Source organism: Oryx dammah, unplaced genomic scaffold (genome assembly GCF_014754425.2).
Source record: "Oryx dammah isolate SB20612 unplaced genomic scaffold, SCBI_Odam_1.1 HiC_scaffold_2, whole genome shotgun sequence".
Lineage (NCBI taxonomy): Eukaryota > Metazoa > Chordata > Mammalia > Artiodactyla > Bovidae > Oryx > Oryx dammah.
This window is the reverse complement of record NW_024070186.1, coordinates 133766910-133784966: the sequence shown is the minus strand read 5'-3', so window position 1 is coordinate 133784966 and position 18057 is coordinate 133766910. Positions and strand designations below refer to the sequence as shown.

General features: G+C 37.9%; 1 protein-coding gene across 1 annotated transcript in view; it reads right to left on the bottom strand.

Annotated features, from left to right (window-relative positions):
• The window catches only part of LOC120882101 (multidrug resistance-associated protein 1-like), a 95940-nt gene that overhangs the window by 37735 nt on the left and 40148 nt on the right, over positions 1-18057 (bottom strand). Inside the window, exons 10-16 of the mRNA XM_040265908.1 lie at positions 17690-17836; positions 15951-16035; positions 15789-15855; positions 15280-15406; positions 6660-6836; positions 2658-2825; positions 425-587 (exon numbers count right to left, since the gene is read on the bottom strand). Coding sequence (XP_040121842.1) covers positions 425-587; positions 2658-2825; positions 6660-6836; positions 15280-15406; positions 15789-15855; positions 15951-16035; positions 17690-17836 — 934 coding nt within the window. The remainder of the gene's footprint in view (positions 1-424; positions 588-2657; positions 2826-6659; positions 6837-15279; positions 15407-15788; positions 15856-15950; positions 16036-17689; positions 17837-18057) is intronic.

Sequence of the window (18057 nt, the reverse complement as noted above, 5' to 3'; positions counted from 1 at the left end):
CAGCAATTATTCCCCTTTGTCATTCTTCAGATTTTCTTTTCGTTTGTCTCTCTCCCACAACATGCAATAATACATTTTAAAGACTTATTATTTATTTGATATGAATCTAATTTAAACAAAGCAGAATGTTTAGAGTCATTATATTCTAAATTTGCAGTAGAGTTTATAAATTATCTAATCTCTTATTTCATGGATGAACAAACTGATCCTGGGGCATAACATTTTGCTTAAAAATCATATATGAGGTTGATTTTTAGCTGATGTATCCCAAAGTATTTGTTTCTTTTCTAGAGAAAGGATATTCGGCTCCTGACTTAACAATCATGAATGAAGAAAAATACAGAGTAAGAAATCAGACAATCAATGGCCTTTCAGAATGGGTTAGCACACTGTATCTTAGGCTTATTTTTAATTGTGTCCTCACCTTTTTCTTGTTCATTGAAGGCCTGAAGCAAATTCGTGAGATTTTTGGTTTTAGACAGAATTTCCTGGTATGTTCCCATCTGTGCTACTCTGCCACTTTCCATCACAACAATGAGATCCATCTGTGGTAGAAGTGTGAGGTTGTGTGTCACTAAAATTCGAGTCTGAAAAAGAGTATTTTATCCCTTGGGTTAACAAAGGATGGTCAAAATAACTATTTTAAAGAGAGCTTCAGGGTGTCTCTGGTGGCTCAGTGGTAAAAAATCCACCTGACGGTGTAGGACACGGGTTCCATCCCTGCTCGGGGAAGAGCAGCTAAGCCCATGCGTCACAACTACTGAGGCTGTGATCTAGAGCTGAGGACCACAACTATTGTGCTCACATGCCGCAACTACTAAGCCTGATCACCCTAGAGTCTGTGCTCCACAACAAGAGAAGCCACCACAATAAGAAGGCCCATGCATTGCAACTAGAGAAAAGACTGCACAGCAATGGAGACCTAGCACAACTAAAAATAAATAAATAAAATTAAAAAAAAAGAGAGCTGCCATCATTAATTTTTGTCTTTACTATTTTAGAGTATAATTCTTGGGAGGCACCACTTTAAGATAGCACATAAATATTTCACAATGAATGATGATACACTACTTGACAAAAATTAAAAAAAAGTCAGCAAATGTTTTACCCTATTAGTTCAGGTATTCTTCATTCATTAAGAATGAATCAAATTTACAACAAATTAAAAAGAGTCTCATAGCTGTCATTCTTGCGTCCTTTTTGGAAGGTCCTGTACTGTTACAAGGTGGTGCTACTGGTGAAGAACTGGCCTGCCAGTGCAGGAGATGCAAGAGAGCTGGGTTCAAGCCCTGGGAAGATGCCTTGGAGAAGGGCATGGCAACTCACTCTAGTGGGTTTTCTTGCCTGGAGAATACCATGAACAGAGAAGCCCTGGCAGGCTACAGTCCATGGCGCTGGAAAGAGTTGGACACAACTGAAGCAACTTAGCATGCACGTAGTGTTACAAAAACATGTTTAAGTTAAACACATAGTCTTTATTTTTAAATCTTTCCGTATTACTGTATAATATACACTAAATTGAATGAGAAGATTTATCTTGGGTTCATTTCAATAAGTAAAGACATTTGTCTGTGATTTACCTAAATATTTATTTTGCCATCTTATACATTTATTTACTTTTTCCAGAATTCTCTGTATAAATAAATTTATAAGCACACACTGTGGATACATGCATATGGCTCTGCAGTCAGAGAGACTTTTAAAAATCTCCGTGGTTCTTGGGGTGTCCCTGGTGGTTCAGTGGTAAAGAATCCACCTGCCAATGCAGGAGACATTGGTTTCATCCCTGATCCGGGAAGACCCCACATGCTGCGGAGCAACGAAGCCCTGTGCGTACCACAGCTCTCAAGCCTGTGCCCTAGGGCTGAGAACCACAACTATTAGCTCATGTGCTGCAGCTCCTGAAACCCCTGCCCACAGAGCCTGTACTCTGCAACAAGAGAAACCACTGTAATGAGAGGCCCGTACACTGCAACTAGAGAGCGGACCCTGCTCGCCACAACTAGAGGAAGCCTGCACAGCAAGGAAGACCCAGCACAGCCGAACAACAACAACAAAATTTCTGTGGTTCCTAAATTGGGCAAGCTATATCAAGTCATTATGAGTTCCAAGTTTCTTCATATATAAAACAGGACTATTGATAATGCTTATCTCAGAGACTTTCTATAAGAACTAAATGAACTAACTTAGTGTCACATTAGTCATATTTAACTAGTGTCAAATATGATATGTACTTGGTAAATATTAATTCCTTTTTCCTTTGTTCCTTCACAAAACAACTGGATTGTTATTAAGGTTATGTTTAAAATACCTAATTTTAAGTAAAACATAATAAATACTATATTCCATAAAAGTTTCATACAACAAAATTCCATTTTTCCAAAAAATGGTCAGCTAAACTTAAGTCACTCATTTTGGTGTGTAAATCACCTTTGGACACAGTATGAGTCAATGAGGTAATAATCACATAAGTAGAGTAAACTTGTAAGAATTTTAAAATATTCATTAAAGTCTGTGAAAGAGCAATATACCATCCCATTCTTTATGTGAAATTTGACTACTCTGCATCAACAAATAAAGTATTAGAATTCGGCGCCCAAAGCTACGTAGATTATTCTCCCCTTCCCTCACAAAAGCATATGTGATGCTATGGCTACCTTGTTCCTTAACATGCCAGAGGACCCAATCACATTTTCAAAAAGTTGTTTTGCAACATGAACATCAACTGCAGACAAGGGATCATCTAGGAGGTAGATGTCAGCCCCACTGTAGACAGCTCTGGCCAGACACACTCGATGCTTCTGTCCACCACTTATATTCACACCCTGAAAATGAAGCAGGAGAAAAAAAAATAGGAAAAATGTGTAAATCTCAAAGAACACATGCATGCATGAGCGTGTGCTCAGTCGCTCGAGTCATGTCTGACTCTGCGACACTAAGGACTGGAGCCCACCAGGCTCCTCTGTCCATGGGATTCTCCAGGCAAGAATACTGAGTGGGTAGCCATTCCCTTCTATAGGGGATCTTTCTGATCCCGGGATCTAGCCCAGGTCTCCTCCACTGGCAAGTAGGTTCTTTACCATGGAGCCAACTGGGAAGCCCCCAAAGAACACAGTTATGTCCAAATTCTCTTCTGTAGCAGGGATAGGTAATAACTCAGGATTAACATTTCACCCTTTCTTTACCCTGAAATTCCAAAAGCCTCTATTTCCTAGTGCCATTAATTTATGTAAATTAACAGATATATCTGCTTTCTCTTCATCGCTTGCTTTTAAAAAGTAGATACTAACAGTTATGGAGAAAAGAATGTCCAATTCCTTACCTCTGAAAGGTTGTGCCTGTGGAATATTAAAGGAGACTTTTTTGGCTGTCATTTGTATACTGACACTGCTGATAATTTTTAAATTGACATATAGGAAATTGAGAAGAATAGCTAAATTACCAAAGCAGTAATCAACATGTCTTATTTTCTTCTGTAGAAAGATTACTACAAGTCTTGCTGGCAAAAGTACAACTCTAAACAAGAATAAGGAATATACATCACTCTATGTGAGAATTAGAATCGACATGTACAGCTATGTATGGAGAATTATGTGGCCAGGCCCAATTTACTTGATTTATTTTATATTTAGTATTTACAGATCTGGTTTAAAAGCTATCCATGCAGCATGGAACTTAACCAGTGCCCTATAATTATCAAACGCCATTGCTTCTTTGCCTTTTTCATCTTCCCTCTACTCAACAAATATCTACTATATTCTGAGAGCTGTTAAAGAATATGAAAGTGCTAGTCTCTCAGTCATGTCCGACTCTTTGAGACCCCACGGACTGTAGCCTGCTTCCTTCCGTGGAATTCCCCAGCAAGAATACTGAAATATGTTGCCATTCCTTCTTCGGGTGGAGAGCTATGCTAGCACTTGGGATTTAATGATAAATGAAACTGAGCCTCTGTCATGGGGAGGTCATATTTTAGCAAAGGAGACAAGAGCAAAAAAATACATACAAAGTAATATGATACATAAATACAACAAAGTAATATGATACATATATCTGTGAGTATGTGTGATTGTAACAGTCTCCAATCATGGGTTTGTCATGAACATTTAATGAGCTTAAACTATCTAGGATGAATCCAATACTGAGTATAGATATAATATACATTAGCTATAGTCACTCAATCACTTCTCTCTCTAATCCACCCTCTGACTTGTCATCATGCATCCAGCAATTATGTCATCTTGCTTAAAAATCTTGGATAGCCACATCTTCCTCTTCTCATCATTTATGAGCAACAGCAAATTCCTTAGTAGAAATCCAAGATACTTATATTTTGGCATTAACTCATCTTTCAACCATTCACCCAATGCTGCCCTCAAGTGACTGACCTACAATCAGACTAGCCTGCCTTTTCCTATCTGCAGAGTGTTCACTCTGCTTGGGCACCCACACCCTCCCTTTGCAACTCAAAAGCTACACACTGCAAGTATTCTTTGAAATCAATCTTCTACCCAGAGTTTCAGGTAAAGCGATTTCTTCCCTCCCTTCTTGTCTTATAGTTTTCTGTTTACTCATCCATTGCTAGAAATAGCAATACTCATGTCAGCATCTCATTCTCCTATCCACTCCTACCTAGTTTATCCTTGCACTCCCAGCACATAGTGTCCAAATAAATACTGGTAAAGGCAATTGATAACATCATTGGCAGAGATCCAGTTGATTCCAATCCCTTGCAGACAAAGTGATAGCTCTCTTGCTCACCCTTATGTACTCCATTGTAGAAAAAGGGCAAATAACAGATTAATAAATATTTGTGTTCAATTGAATTACATCAAAGAAAAAGATAATAAAGGTGAAGAAAATCCCACATTCATTATCTTTGTCATCTCATTGTTTTAGTTGGCAAGTCGAGTCTGACTCTTCGTGAATCCATGGACCATAAACAGCTGTAAACAGATATCCTTCTGAAATATTCGATTACATTTTTAAGGTACATCATCAGATTGGGAGAAATTTAATTATAAAATATAAAACGCAGAATTTAAAAGTGGTAATAACACTTAAGGACTATTAAATCTATACTTCACATTTTTAATTTTCCACATTACATATGATTAGCTATTTCCATCTTCCCAAGTGGCAGTAATGGTAAAGAACCTGCCTGCCAATGTAAAAGACATAAGTGACGCTGGTTTGATCCCTGGATTGGGAAGATCCCCTGGAGAAGAGAATGGCAACATACTCCAGTATTGTTGCCTGGAGAATCCCATGGACAGAGGAGCCTGGTGGGCTACAATGGGGTCGCAAAGCGTAGGACATGACTGAAGCAACCGAGCATGCACACACGCATTAGCTATTTCATATTATTAAAGATTGGCTTTATCAGCAAGATATTCAACGTGTATTAACAAGTTTGAAGGAGTCGCATTTCTGTATAATTTTAGCTATGGTGCTATTGCCTAGAGGGATAGTGAAGATGCCAGAAAAAACACAGAGGTTGCAAAAAATTAAATCTACTTAACACTTTGAAAACATACATCTGCAAAGTAATTGGTTATGAATAAAAACAGTGTAAGTCTAGTTAAAAGGTAAGATCTACCTTGTCCTAGATTTTATATTTTATTGAAACAGAGATGATTTACAATGTTGTGTTAGTTTCAGATGTACAGCAAAGTATACATCCTAGATTTTAAACACTGGCACTTTCTACAATTTTGTTTATGGTTTTCAATTTATATAACAAGACAATTAAATAATAAGAGGCCAGGGTAAAAATGCTTAACAACATTATGCTAATTCTCTTCTCAGAAATTCAAAACACTAAGGATTATTTACTTATCTTCATAGTACATATGAATCGTAGGCAGAGGCTGCTTTTGCATTCATGTTTAATTAATGGATTTTAGTCAAGGATTGGGGATAATCTCTTGGGGTTCATTATTTGACTTGTGATATCTTATTTTGTTTTGTTTTTAACTACAAAACACTGGGCAGCATGATAACTATTCATTCAGTTCAGTTCAGTTCAGTTCAGTTGCTCAGTCATGTCCGACTCTTTGTGACCCCATGAATCACAGCACGCCAGGCCTCCCTGTCCATCACTAACTCCAGGAGTCACTATTCATTAACTCAATGAAAACAAATAGAACAAAGAATATGACGTCTGGGAAACAATCTACTCTTAAGGAAGAATGTATGAGCATGGAACGGGTACATAATGACAGCGTTGTCTCGGAGCTTTGTTGGAACCTGGTCTTGGTGCCACCGCTAGAGACTGGGGCTCTGCTGCTACTCTCCTAGGCTTGACTTTGTGCACAAGAGATTCACAAAGAAACAAAACTATGACTCCCTCATTAGATAGCGAACAGCATTATGCCAGAAACTAAGGCAAAGTGTTGATGATCCACTTGGTGGGCTTTCATTTCCCTGTATAGACACTAACAACAGAATTTCCTGCTGATTTTTAACCTGCTTTCCAAGTAGTCAATAAAAAATGATTATTCATCCTTAAACTGCCATCTCTTTCATAGGACTTCTACAATAACTTTTAAAAATTATAGTTGTGTAGCTCTTCAAGACCTCAGGAAAAGGGCTATAGATGTTTTATTAGTGCAGCTTACTGGAATGTTATTCCTGCATAGGATAAAATATGTTTTCCTTACTTTTTCTCCAATCTCAGTTTGATCTCCATTTGGTAACTGCTCCAAATCGGGAAGGAGAACACAGGCTTCCAAAACTCTCTCATAAAGCTGCTTCTGCATGACAGAGCCGAAGAGAATGTTTTCTTGCAAAATGCAATTCTGAATCCAGGCCTGCTGGGAAACATAAGCCACGGAGCCCTAAAAAAGAAATAAATAAAAGAAATACTCTTAACAGGGAAAAGGAGAACTTGCATGTGCCAGATAAAGGGAACATATTTGTCCATGGTTTTGGTTCCTTTAAATTGAATTTTTTTTAAAAAATTCGATTATTTCTTAAATGTAAATATATTCCATATATATATTTAATCTTATATCCTGTTTTAATCTTATGTATTTTTATTAGAGGCTCCTTCAAATGAATTACTTTGTGTTTTTATTTACTTTCAAGTAGCTTCTACCAAGACTTCCCTGGTGGCTCAGGCAGTAAAAGCATCTGCCTACGATTCAGGAGACCCACGTTCGATCCCTGGGTCAGGAAGATCCCCTGGAGAAAGAAAAGGCAACCCATTTCCTTTCTATCAAAGGTTCCTGGTGAGATTTTTGGCAGACACTGCGTTTACTAGTCAGCTCTTCCTACCCGCACAAGGTAACATGAACTGAGTGGCTTAAACAATAGAATTTTTTTTCCTCAGAATTCTGAGATCAAGGTGTTGGCACATGTGAGGAGAGAGTAAATTAGCCAAGATGGTGTGTTCAGACTCCCTCATCCCACATTTTATGAATCATGACTCTGTGGCAGCTGAGGTCCCTCACCCCACATTCTACGAATCATGACTCTGTGGCAGCTGAGGTCATTCATAGCACTGCACACGCGCATCATGAGGTGCTTGACTGGTCACGAGCTGTTTGTGCTGTAGGGATATGTGAGCTCCACCTAGAAAGTGGTGGCATTACTGCTATGTCGTGGCTGCGTCTGTTGGGTCAGCCACGAGAGCAGAGAAAATAGCATGTCTGCTGCTACGGCTGCTGTGCCAGCCAGGAGAGAATAAACATGTCTGCAGTTCCTACAGCTCTTAGCATCTTCTTCCAGCCTCTTAGCTTGCACCTTGCCTACCCTGGGTTCAACGAACAGTGGGCACAGTGTGAACAGCAAGACAACTGGCATCATGACCAGGACAGCACGACTGGTTTCTCCTAAGACCCATCTCCTTAGCTTGAAGATGGCTGTTTTCTCCCCAGTCTTCACATGGTCCTTTGTGTACATGTCTTAATTTCTTCTCCTAAGATATCAGCCAAAGGGCCCACCCTATTAACCTTATTTTAACTTATGGCCCCCTTGAAGACCCTATCTCCAAATACAGTCACATTCTCAGGTATTGGGGGTTAGAACTTTGACATATGGATATGGGGAGAAGACAATTTGGCCCATAACACTGAAGCTGGGGTGCAAGTTGTTTTGGAGGGATGAATTCCTGTGGAATTCTTATGGAAAGGAAATGGAGAAGCAGGATTGGATAGAGGGGTAGGTCACATGGTCAACCTTCCAGAGAGCTGTGGAAATGTATTACCCAGCAAAGGGATTCTGTTGTTAGGCTGAACTGGCCTGGCCTTTAAGGTTGGAACCCAGTAGGCCATCACGAAGGTGTTAATGTGTTTGATGTACTCCCAAAGCTGGTGGCAAGCCCCCTAGAAGGGGGCTCTGGACACATTTCTGTGTCTTCCATGCAGTCACTGCTCTTAAATTCATTTTCTGATAATCTGATGTCTTCACATTATTCCTGAATATCTCTGATGCATGAAATATTCTTTTAACTAAACTTTGTCTTCTAAAAGACTCCCAGTATTTGAACTAGAGACTCACCTTTCAATCTACCCCATGGACTCTATCCAAACACCGACTTAAGTATTCTGATTATTCCTCACTCTAACAATACTGCACATTTAAAGTACTTTCTGACATAGACCTGTAAGTAACTACCAGTCTTTTGATTTCTACCAACTGCTCTGAAGAACAAAGATTAACTTTTAATTCTTCTTTGTTGAGCAAGTAAGACACAGAATGGATTTTGAGCCAAAACAATATAATTCGATCTGACTTGATCTTGAACACAAAAGTAATTGCTCTTGAACTACCTCGCTTAGTGAATAACCTTTGATTAGGATAGCATAATAAATCAGTCCTCAGGTGATGGAGATTCTGAATACTTGATATACATCAGGCAAGATAAGGAGAACAGAGAGTGAAGAACATAGGAAAGAAGAATGCAGAACAGGGGGAAATGGTGTATAATATAAAATAGGAACTAAATACTACATTGAGAAATATAGACTTGATGTATTGGTGTAACAGGAGCTGAAAAAGAGTTGCTAAATTTTCACAGAGATGTAAAACTTTCCTTGTATTATCATTACATCTCAGATACAAATGAAAATGTGTATTTGCTTCATTTCATTCTTAATAATAAAACTACAATAGCAGTTTGGTTAATTCAAAAATGGACTCTAAATCTCTGATGTTCCATCAAAGAATGCTGAATATTGGATATGCTACATGAATGATGTCTGGCATAAACCTTTGATACTGGGAATAGGGGATCTTAGAATTTGAACACTGTAATGATATGCATCAAGCAATTGAGAATGTGAAACCTTGAGAAACAAAGATGTAAACAAAAGCACCTTATAAATACTAAATGTTAGGTTGGCCAAGCCATTATTATGATTGAAAGTAAAAGCATCAGTCACTCAACGGTGTCCATCTTTTCATGACCCCACCCATGGACTGTAGCCCTCCAGGCTTCTCTGTCCATGGAATTCTCCAGGGAAGAATTCTGGAATGGGTTGCCATTCCCTTCTCCAGGAGATCTTCCCAACCCACTGATTGAACCTGGGTCTCCCAAATTGCTGGCAGACTTTTTTTTTTTTCTTTTTACCATCAGAGCCACCAGGGAAGCCCATTACTCTTAAATTAGACATAATCAGGGTAATACTTATAAATTTAGGATTAGACATGTTTTAGGAAATAACTGAGAGGATAAAATGTGGAATAATTCAGAATGTGAAATAATTAAAAACTTGCCACTGATCCAGACCAATAAACTTCCTAAAGAACAAAGTGGCCAGTTATATAAACAGATAATACTGTCTCTCTTTCACATCCCTTGCTTAATATAAACAAAGTGAGTCCTCTCTACTTTATGATTAGTAATAGCAATGTTATGGCATCTATTATCACCATGAACACTTTCCTAACTACGAATCCTCAAAAGTATCAGAAATAATCTTTAAGTCTTACCACGAGCCCCTCAACAATCATAATGAAGATAACAATAACCATAAAAATTCTTAGGGAGCCACCTGACTCTGTGCCAAGAACTAGTCTAGGTCTTCGCACATTATCTTATTCAATCTGATCCTTAAAATTTAAGTTTATTATTATCATTTATGTATATGTGAAACTTAAAAGTGATATTGGTTTTATCTTGATGAGTTCCTTATCATTTTTCAAGATTAACTAAAAGGCTACCTATTTTGATTATTTTTTTTCACTCTTCAAAACAGAATTTGTTGCTTTTTATACTGTTTCATTTCAAAAATCTAAATATTTATTGTAATTGATTTTAGTATCTCCCTCACTTGACTATGAACTCTTTAAGAAAAGTAGCATATCCTATTCATGTTTATTTCCTTGGTACTACACCAGGCACATAGTATATGCTCAATAGTCACTTTGTGAAAATTAAAGAAACTGGATGAAAATAAAATCAATATGTCAATAAAATCATATATCCCAATATGACAAGTATTATATTTTTAAAGGATATTTACTGGCCGTGTGGGGCCACGCAAGACAGGCAGGTCTTGGTGGAGAGGTCTGACAGAATGTGGTCCACTGGAGAAGGGAATGGCAAACCACTTCAGTATTCTTGCCTTGAGAACCCCATGAACAGTATGAAAAGGCAAAATGATAGGATACTGAAAGAGGAACTCCCCAGGTCGGTAGGTGCCCAATATGCTACTGGAGATCAGTGGAGAAAAAACTCCAGAAAGAATGATGGGATGGAGCCAAAGCAAAAACAATACCCAGCTGTGGATGTGACTGGTGATGGAAGCAGGGTTCAATGCTGTAAAGAGCAATATTGCATAGGCACCTGGAATGTTAGGTCCATGAATCAAGGCAAATTGGAAGTGGTCAAACAGGAGATGGCAAGAGTGAACATCTATATTCTAGAAATCAGTGAACTCAGATGGACTGGAGTGGGTGAATTTAACTCAGATGACCATTATATCTACTACTGCGGGCAGGAATCCCTTAGAAGAAATAGAGTAGCCATCATAGTCAACAAGAGTCCTAAATGCAATACTTGAATGCAATCTCAAAAACGACAGAATGATCTCTGTTCATTTCCAAGGCAAACCATTCAATATCACGGTAATCCAAGCCTATACCCCGAACAGTAACACTGAAGAAGCTGAAGTTGAACAGTTCTATGAAGACCTACAAGACCTTCTAGAACTAACACCCCCAAAAGATGTCCTTTTCATTATAGGGGACTGGAATGCAAAAGTAGGAAGTCAAGAAACACCTGAAGTAACAGGCAAATTTGGCCTTGGAGTGCAGAATGAAGCAGGGCAAAGACTAATAGAGTTTTGGCAAGAGAACGCGCTGGTCATAGCAAACACCCTCTTCCAACGACACAAGAGAAGACTCTACACATGGACATCTCCAGATGGTCAACACCGAAATCAGATTGATTATATTCTTTGCAGCCAAAGATGGAGAAGCTGTATACAGTCAGCCAAAACAAGACCAGGAGCTGACTGTGGCTCAGATCATGAACTCCTTATTGCCAAATTCAGACTGAAATTGAAGAAAGTGGAGAAAACCACTACACCATTCAGGTATGACCTAAATCAAATCCCCTATGACCATACAGTGGAAGTGAGAAATAGATTTAAGGGTCTAGATCTGATAGACAGAGTGCCTGATGAATGATGGATTGAAGTTTGTGACACTGTATACAAGACAGGAATCAAGACCATTCCCAAGAAAAAGAAATGCAAAAAAACAAAATGGCTGTCTGAGGAGGACTTACAAATAGCTGTGAAAAGAAGAGAAATGAAAAGCAAAGGAGAAAAGAAAAGATATACCCATTTGAATGCAGAGTTCCAAAGAATAGAAGGAGAGATAAGAAAGCCTTCTTCAGTGATCAATGCAAAGAAATAGAGGGAAACAACAGAATGGGAAAGACAAGAGATCACTTCAAGAAAATTAGAGATACCAAGGGAACATTTCATACAAAGATGGACTCAATAAAGGACAGAAATAGTAGGGACCTAACAGAAGCAGAGGCGATTAAGAAGAGGTTGCAAGAATACACAGAAGAATTGGACAAAAAAGATCTTCATGAACCAGATAATCACGATGGTATGATCACTCACGTAGAGCCAGACATCCTGAATGTGAAGTCAAGTGGGCCTTAGGAAGCATCACTATGAACAAAGCTAGTGGAGGTGATGGAATTCCAGTTGAGCTATATCAAATCCTCAAAGATGATGCTGTGAAAGTGCTGCACTCAATATGCCAGCAAATTTGGAAGACTCAGCAGTGGCCACAGCACTGGAAAAGGTCAGTTTCATTCCAATCCCACAGAAAGGCAATGCCAAACAATGCTCAAACTACCCAACAATTGCACTCATCTCACACACTAGTAAAGTAATGCTCAAAATTCTCCAAGCCAGGCTTCAGCAATACAGGAACAGTGAACTTCCAGATGTTCAAGCTGGTTTTAGAAAAGGCAGAGGAACCAGAAGTCAAATTGCCAACATGTGCTGGATCATCGAAAAAGCAACAGAGTTCCAGAAACACATCTATTTCTGCTTTATTGACTATGCCAAAGCCTTTGACTGTGTGGATCACCGTAAACTGTGGAAAATTCTGAAAGAGTTGGGAATACCAGACTACCTGGCCTGCCTCTTGAGAAACCTGTATGCAGGTCAGGAAGCAACAGTTAGAACTGGACGTGGAACAACAGACTGGTTCCAAATAGGAAAAGGAGTACGTCAAGGCTGTATATTGTCACACTGCTTATTTAACTTATATGCAGTGCAGAGTCCATTCTGAAGGAGATCAACCCTGGGATTTCTTTGGAAGGAATGATGCTAAAGCTGAAGCTCCAGTACTTTGGCCACCTCATGCGAAGAGTTGACTCATTGGACAAGACTCTGATGCTGGGAGGGATTGGGGGCAGGAGGAGAAGGGGACGACCAAGGATGAGATGGCTGGATGGCATCACAGACTCGATGGACGTGAGTCTGAGTGAACTCCGGGAGTTGGTGATGGACAGGGAGGCCCGGCGTGCTGCGATTCATAGGGTCACAAAGAGCTGGACACGACTGAGCGACTGAACTGAACTGAACTGAACTGAGTACATCATGAGAAATGCTGGGCTGGAAGAAGCACAAGCTGGAATCAAGATTGCCGGGAGAAATATCAATAACCTCAGATATGCAGATGATAACACCCTTATGGCATAAAGTGAAAAAGAACTAAAGAGCCTCTTGATGAAAGTGAAAGAGGAGAGTGAAAAAGTTGGCTTAAAGCTCAACAGTCAGAAAACTAAGATCATGGCATCTGGCCCCATCACTTCATGGCAAACAGATAGAGAAACAGTAGAAATAGTGGCTGACTTTATTTTTCTGGGCTCCAAAATCACTGCAGATGGTGACTGCAGCCATGAAATTAAAAGACGCTTACTCCTTGGAAGTAAAGTTATTCCCAACCTAGACAGCATAATAAAAAGCAGAGATATTACTTTGCCAACAAAGGTCCATCTAGTCAAGGCTATGGTTTTTCCAGTGGTCATGTATCAATGTCAGAGTTGGACTATAAAGAAAGCTGAGTGCCGAAGAATTGATGCTTTTGAACTGTGGTGTTGGAGAAGACTCTTGAGAGTCCCTTGGACTGCAAAGAGATCCAACCAGTCCATCCTAAAGGAGATCAGTCCTGGGTGTTCATTGGAAGCACTTATGTTGAAGCTGAAATTCCAATACTTTGGCCACCTGATGTGAAGTGCTGTCTCATTGGAAAAGACCCTGATGCTGGGGAAGATTGAGGGCAGGAGGAGAAGGGGATGACAGAGGATGAGATAGTTGGATGGCATCACCGACTCAATGGACATGGGTTTGGGTGGACTCCGGGAGTTGGTGATGGGCAGGGAGGCCTGGCATGCTGTGGTTCATGGGTTCTCAAAGAGTCAGACATGACTGAGTGAACTGAACTGAACTGGGCTAGGAAAACTTATAGTCATCTTGATCAACAGACAAATGGCTGATGGTAATCTTTAAAGAGAACATAAGTAGAAAAGATAGTATATTTAAAGTTAAAAGTAGTGGTATTTATTAAGTGTAATCTTGTGAGAAAAAGTCCTTGAAATTATGTTTGATTCCAAACTAAGAAACTGTTTCGATGAGAGAAAAATAAATAAAAAATTAATCACTAAAAACCTGGAATCAGGGAAGATATAAAGACATGAAATTGAACTTGAACTTGAAAGTCACTCAGTTGTGTCTGACTCTTGCGACACCATGGACACACAGCCCATGGAATTCTCCAGGCCAGAATACTGGAGCAGGTTGCCATTCCCTTCTCCAGGGGATCTTCCCAACTGAGGGATGGAACCCAGGTCTCCCACATTGTAAGTGAATTCTTTACCAATTAATCACTAAAGACCTAGAATCAGGAAAGATATAAAGACATGCTTAGTTGCTCAATTGTGTCTGACTCTTTGTGACCCCACAGAATGTAGCCCACCAGGTTCCTCTGTCCATGGGATTTTCAAGGCGAGAATACTGGAGGGGGCTGTGGTTTCCTTCTCCAGAGGAGAATAAATTTAGACACAAGGAATAATGTATCATGAACAAAAATAAAAAGATCTGGAGTTGATTTTTCCTAGAGAAAAAAAACTGTGAAGACATTAGTTTCATATTCACAGAGCCTCTCCATATTGTCAGAAGTGAGAAGGAGTGATTAGGTAATATTTTACCTTCTTAGGTAGTAGGTCTAAGGAAAAATTCATTGGATAGCCTAGTACTTCAAAAAAGAAATAGCTGATGAAGAACGTGTTGAATTCTTATTCCTATTGACCTTTAAGAATAGAACAAATGGCTGGAAGTAGACCTCTCCATAGTCCAAAAGCTGAAATTTAAATGTAAGCTATTAATAATTATTATTTTCCTGAGCTTTTCCTAGGTCAGAGATCCTTCTTGTGAGCAACTACACCATTTCTTAGAAATGGAATGGCCGTAATTACTTAGGAAACATTGCAATGAATGATAATTAGAAACCTAATCAAATTATGTTATAAACCACATTCGTTTCTCCATAATTGGTTGCAATTTAGTTAATATCATCAAACAATTACCATAAGCATTCCTAAATGATTTGCTGAAATATATGGAGGACAGAATGCTCTGACTAATCCATCCATAGCAAATCAATTTGTGTGGAAATTTAAATGTTTGTTACAAACTAGAAATGCTCATTAAATACTTTGTTCTTCAATTCAACTTGATAAATTCTTATTGACACTAATGATGTGCTAGAATAGGAGATGTGGAAAGAATGCGTTGTTGACTTTACCTTTCTTTGGACTACTCCTTTTAGTTTCTCCATTTCCCCCAGAATTGCAGAAAGCACAGATGATTTTCCAGACCCAACTTGCCCTACAACAGCCACTAAGGCTCCTTCTGGAATCTTTATGTTCAAACTGCACAACAAAGAAAGAAAGAGATGATATAGGAAGTTCTGTTATAATTGTTTTTAAAAGTCACTGTATCACAAATCACTATATACAGGGCATCATCCTTGAAATTGCTGCTATTCACATTGTCCTACATTATTGTACAAACATCCAACCTTTCAAAATGCAAGCAGTAAATGCTGCAAAGAAAACAGAGGAACAGGGGGTAAAAAAGATTGTAAAACAATCATAAAGATGAAAGATGTAGTGAGAGGTTTTTAAAAAAATCCTACAAATTCCAATAGATTCATCTTCTGCTTAAAACCTCTAAAAAATAAACACATGAAGCATGATAGAATCTATGCTAATTTTTTGTTTTGTTTTTAATTTTCCCCAAATCATGACTTACTCTTTTAATACTGGAGTCCCTGTTTTATCCCAGGAAAAGGAAGCATCTATAAAACCAATGGCATGATCTAGGAAGAAAAATAAATACAGAAATGTATCTTAGAATCAATTGTCTTCAGCCCAGAAGTCAAATAAATATTAAACACAAAAAAGAACTGCTAACCTCCTATGTAGTTTGTTTCAATACTATGTGGAAGAAGTTCCTCAGTGTTCAGAAAGTCTTCCAAATGAACCAGTGATATTCTTGTCTATCAAAATGAACACAAATGGAATTTTTGGGTTTCAAGAAGAAGTTAAACGAAAAAACATTGAAAAGTTTTTGACGTAAACTGGAGATATTGATACAAATATTCAGCAAGCATGATCTGTATTGTTTTAATGTTTATAAATAAGTCCATCGATAAAGAAAAAGAAGTTTCAAGAATCAAAAAACAAAACGAACATATATATGCAGGAAAACACGAGAAGTTAGAAACCGAAAATTCTCCTTAACATTCTAGCAAAAACATGATAACTGATTAATTAATAATCATAGAATAATTAGTTTTTAAGAGCGACTTCAGTTTGGTTGAATGAAATCTGCTTGTGAGCATAAACAAAATAATCGTTTTAGCAATGGTAACATTTAATTAATAGAATAGCTATAAATGTTTTGCTACAGATAGGATAAATAGAATCATTTTTCCTCTGATACTGACTTGCATGAAACCTCTAGTACATTTTTATTCACTTTATGTTAGGATATGTGACTGTTAATGGATAAGATATAATTAAAAGCTGTGATTTTGTTTACCAAGTGCGTCATATCAGTATGCAAGGTTGGTTCTTTTTCTTTTTTTTTTTTGACAATTTTTCTCCTTATTTGTTTAGTGACAGTAGTAGCGTACCACTAGGAGTTGGAAAACACTCTGGTATACCAGACGTTTAGCTAGAATATAGTTTCAAAAGCAAAACAGAACTATTATTCTAAGAATATTTGTTTTAAGAGAAGTGTGCTGTGAAATGTGCTAAAAGCATCAATAGTACTTCTATGCCCTCTGCTGGTGATTATTAGCAAAATAATATAAAAACAGTATTTTGGAACAAAAATAGCTTAAGTGCTATTTACTATAGAATTATGTTACTCTTCATTCAGATATAATTTCTATATTTCAGTTTATATGAATTAAAAGGAAAAGTTCTTAGGTCAAAGAGCTAGTTCCAGTAAGCAAAAATTCATTTTGTTTATGAATCCAGACTTGAAAAAGTTTTGATGGGTGAATACCCAAACCTGATATTGAAAAAATTTAATTGAGAAAATCTAGGGGTATAGGGATCAAAGAACTCACTTCTTTGGATTTCCTATGGTTTTAGCTGCCTTCTACTCATCATAGCATCTAAAGAGGCTTCAGTGATTGGAGATTACAATAAAAGCAGGCTAAACCATATACCTCATACAAGGTTGGCTGGCAGACTGATATTATCAACGCACTTTTGTCCCTAGTTTATTCTTTCAACACAGATGAAGTTTTGCTGAGTCCTGTGAAAATTCAGACCTACTACTGTGCAAATCACTTACTCAAAATTTTTCAACTGAAAACAGAAAATAAACCATTTGATGGCATAGTGTCAAACTCCAAATTTTAAAAAGCTAAACAAGAGAACCAACACTTAGCAAAGAAAACAATATCACATGTTGAAATGCTTAAAAGTCATTTTTATACATGAAAAGCACAGGCAAAGAAAACATGATTCTTTTCATTATATAATATCTCTATTGCTCATTAACTTAGGGAAATTTTGAAAGCAGCATAAAACAACTACAAAAAGCAAAATTTTAAAAAAAGATTAAGAAGTGAAATATGCAAAACTAAAGATTTCAGTAGAGTAATGATTCTCAGTTTAAGGATAATTTGGACGCACCTGGACCACAGCTGAGATCACCATCGGTAAATCAAACAGAGGAAGCCTCAAGATATTAAACAAAGACATAGATGTGAACACTTTAGTGGCTGTTAAAATGTTTCCTTCATCCAGTAAGAAATAGACACCAAATGTTGCCAGGGACACCTTAAAAGTAGACATGTAATTTTCTTCAATTGTGCAATTATTAATTACAGACTCAAAATTAGGAAAGAAATCTTCAATAACATTTGTTGTTGTTGTTTACCAAAATTTAGTACTATTTAGTACTATTGCTGAAGGATATGAAATAAATGTTTAGTACAGATCATACAATTAAGTACCTTAGATAATGACATCCTATGAACATGTCATAGGTCCAGCTCCCT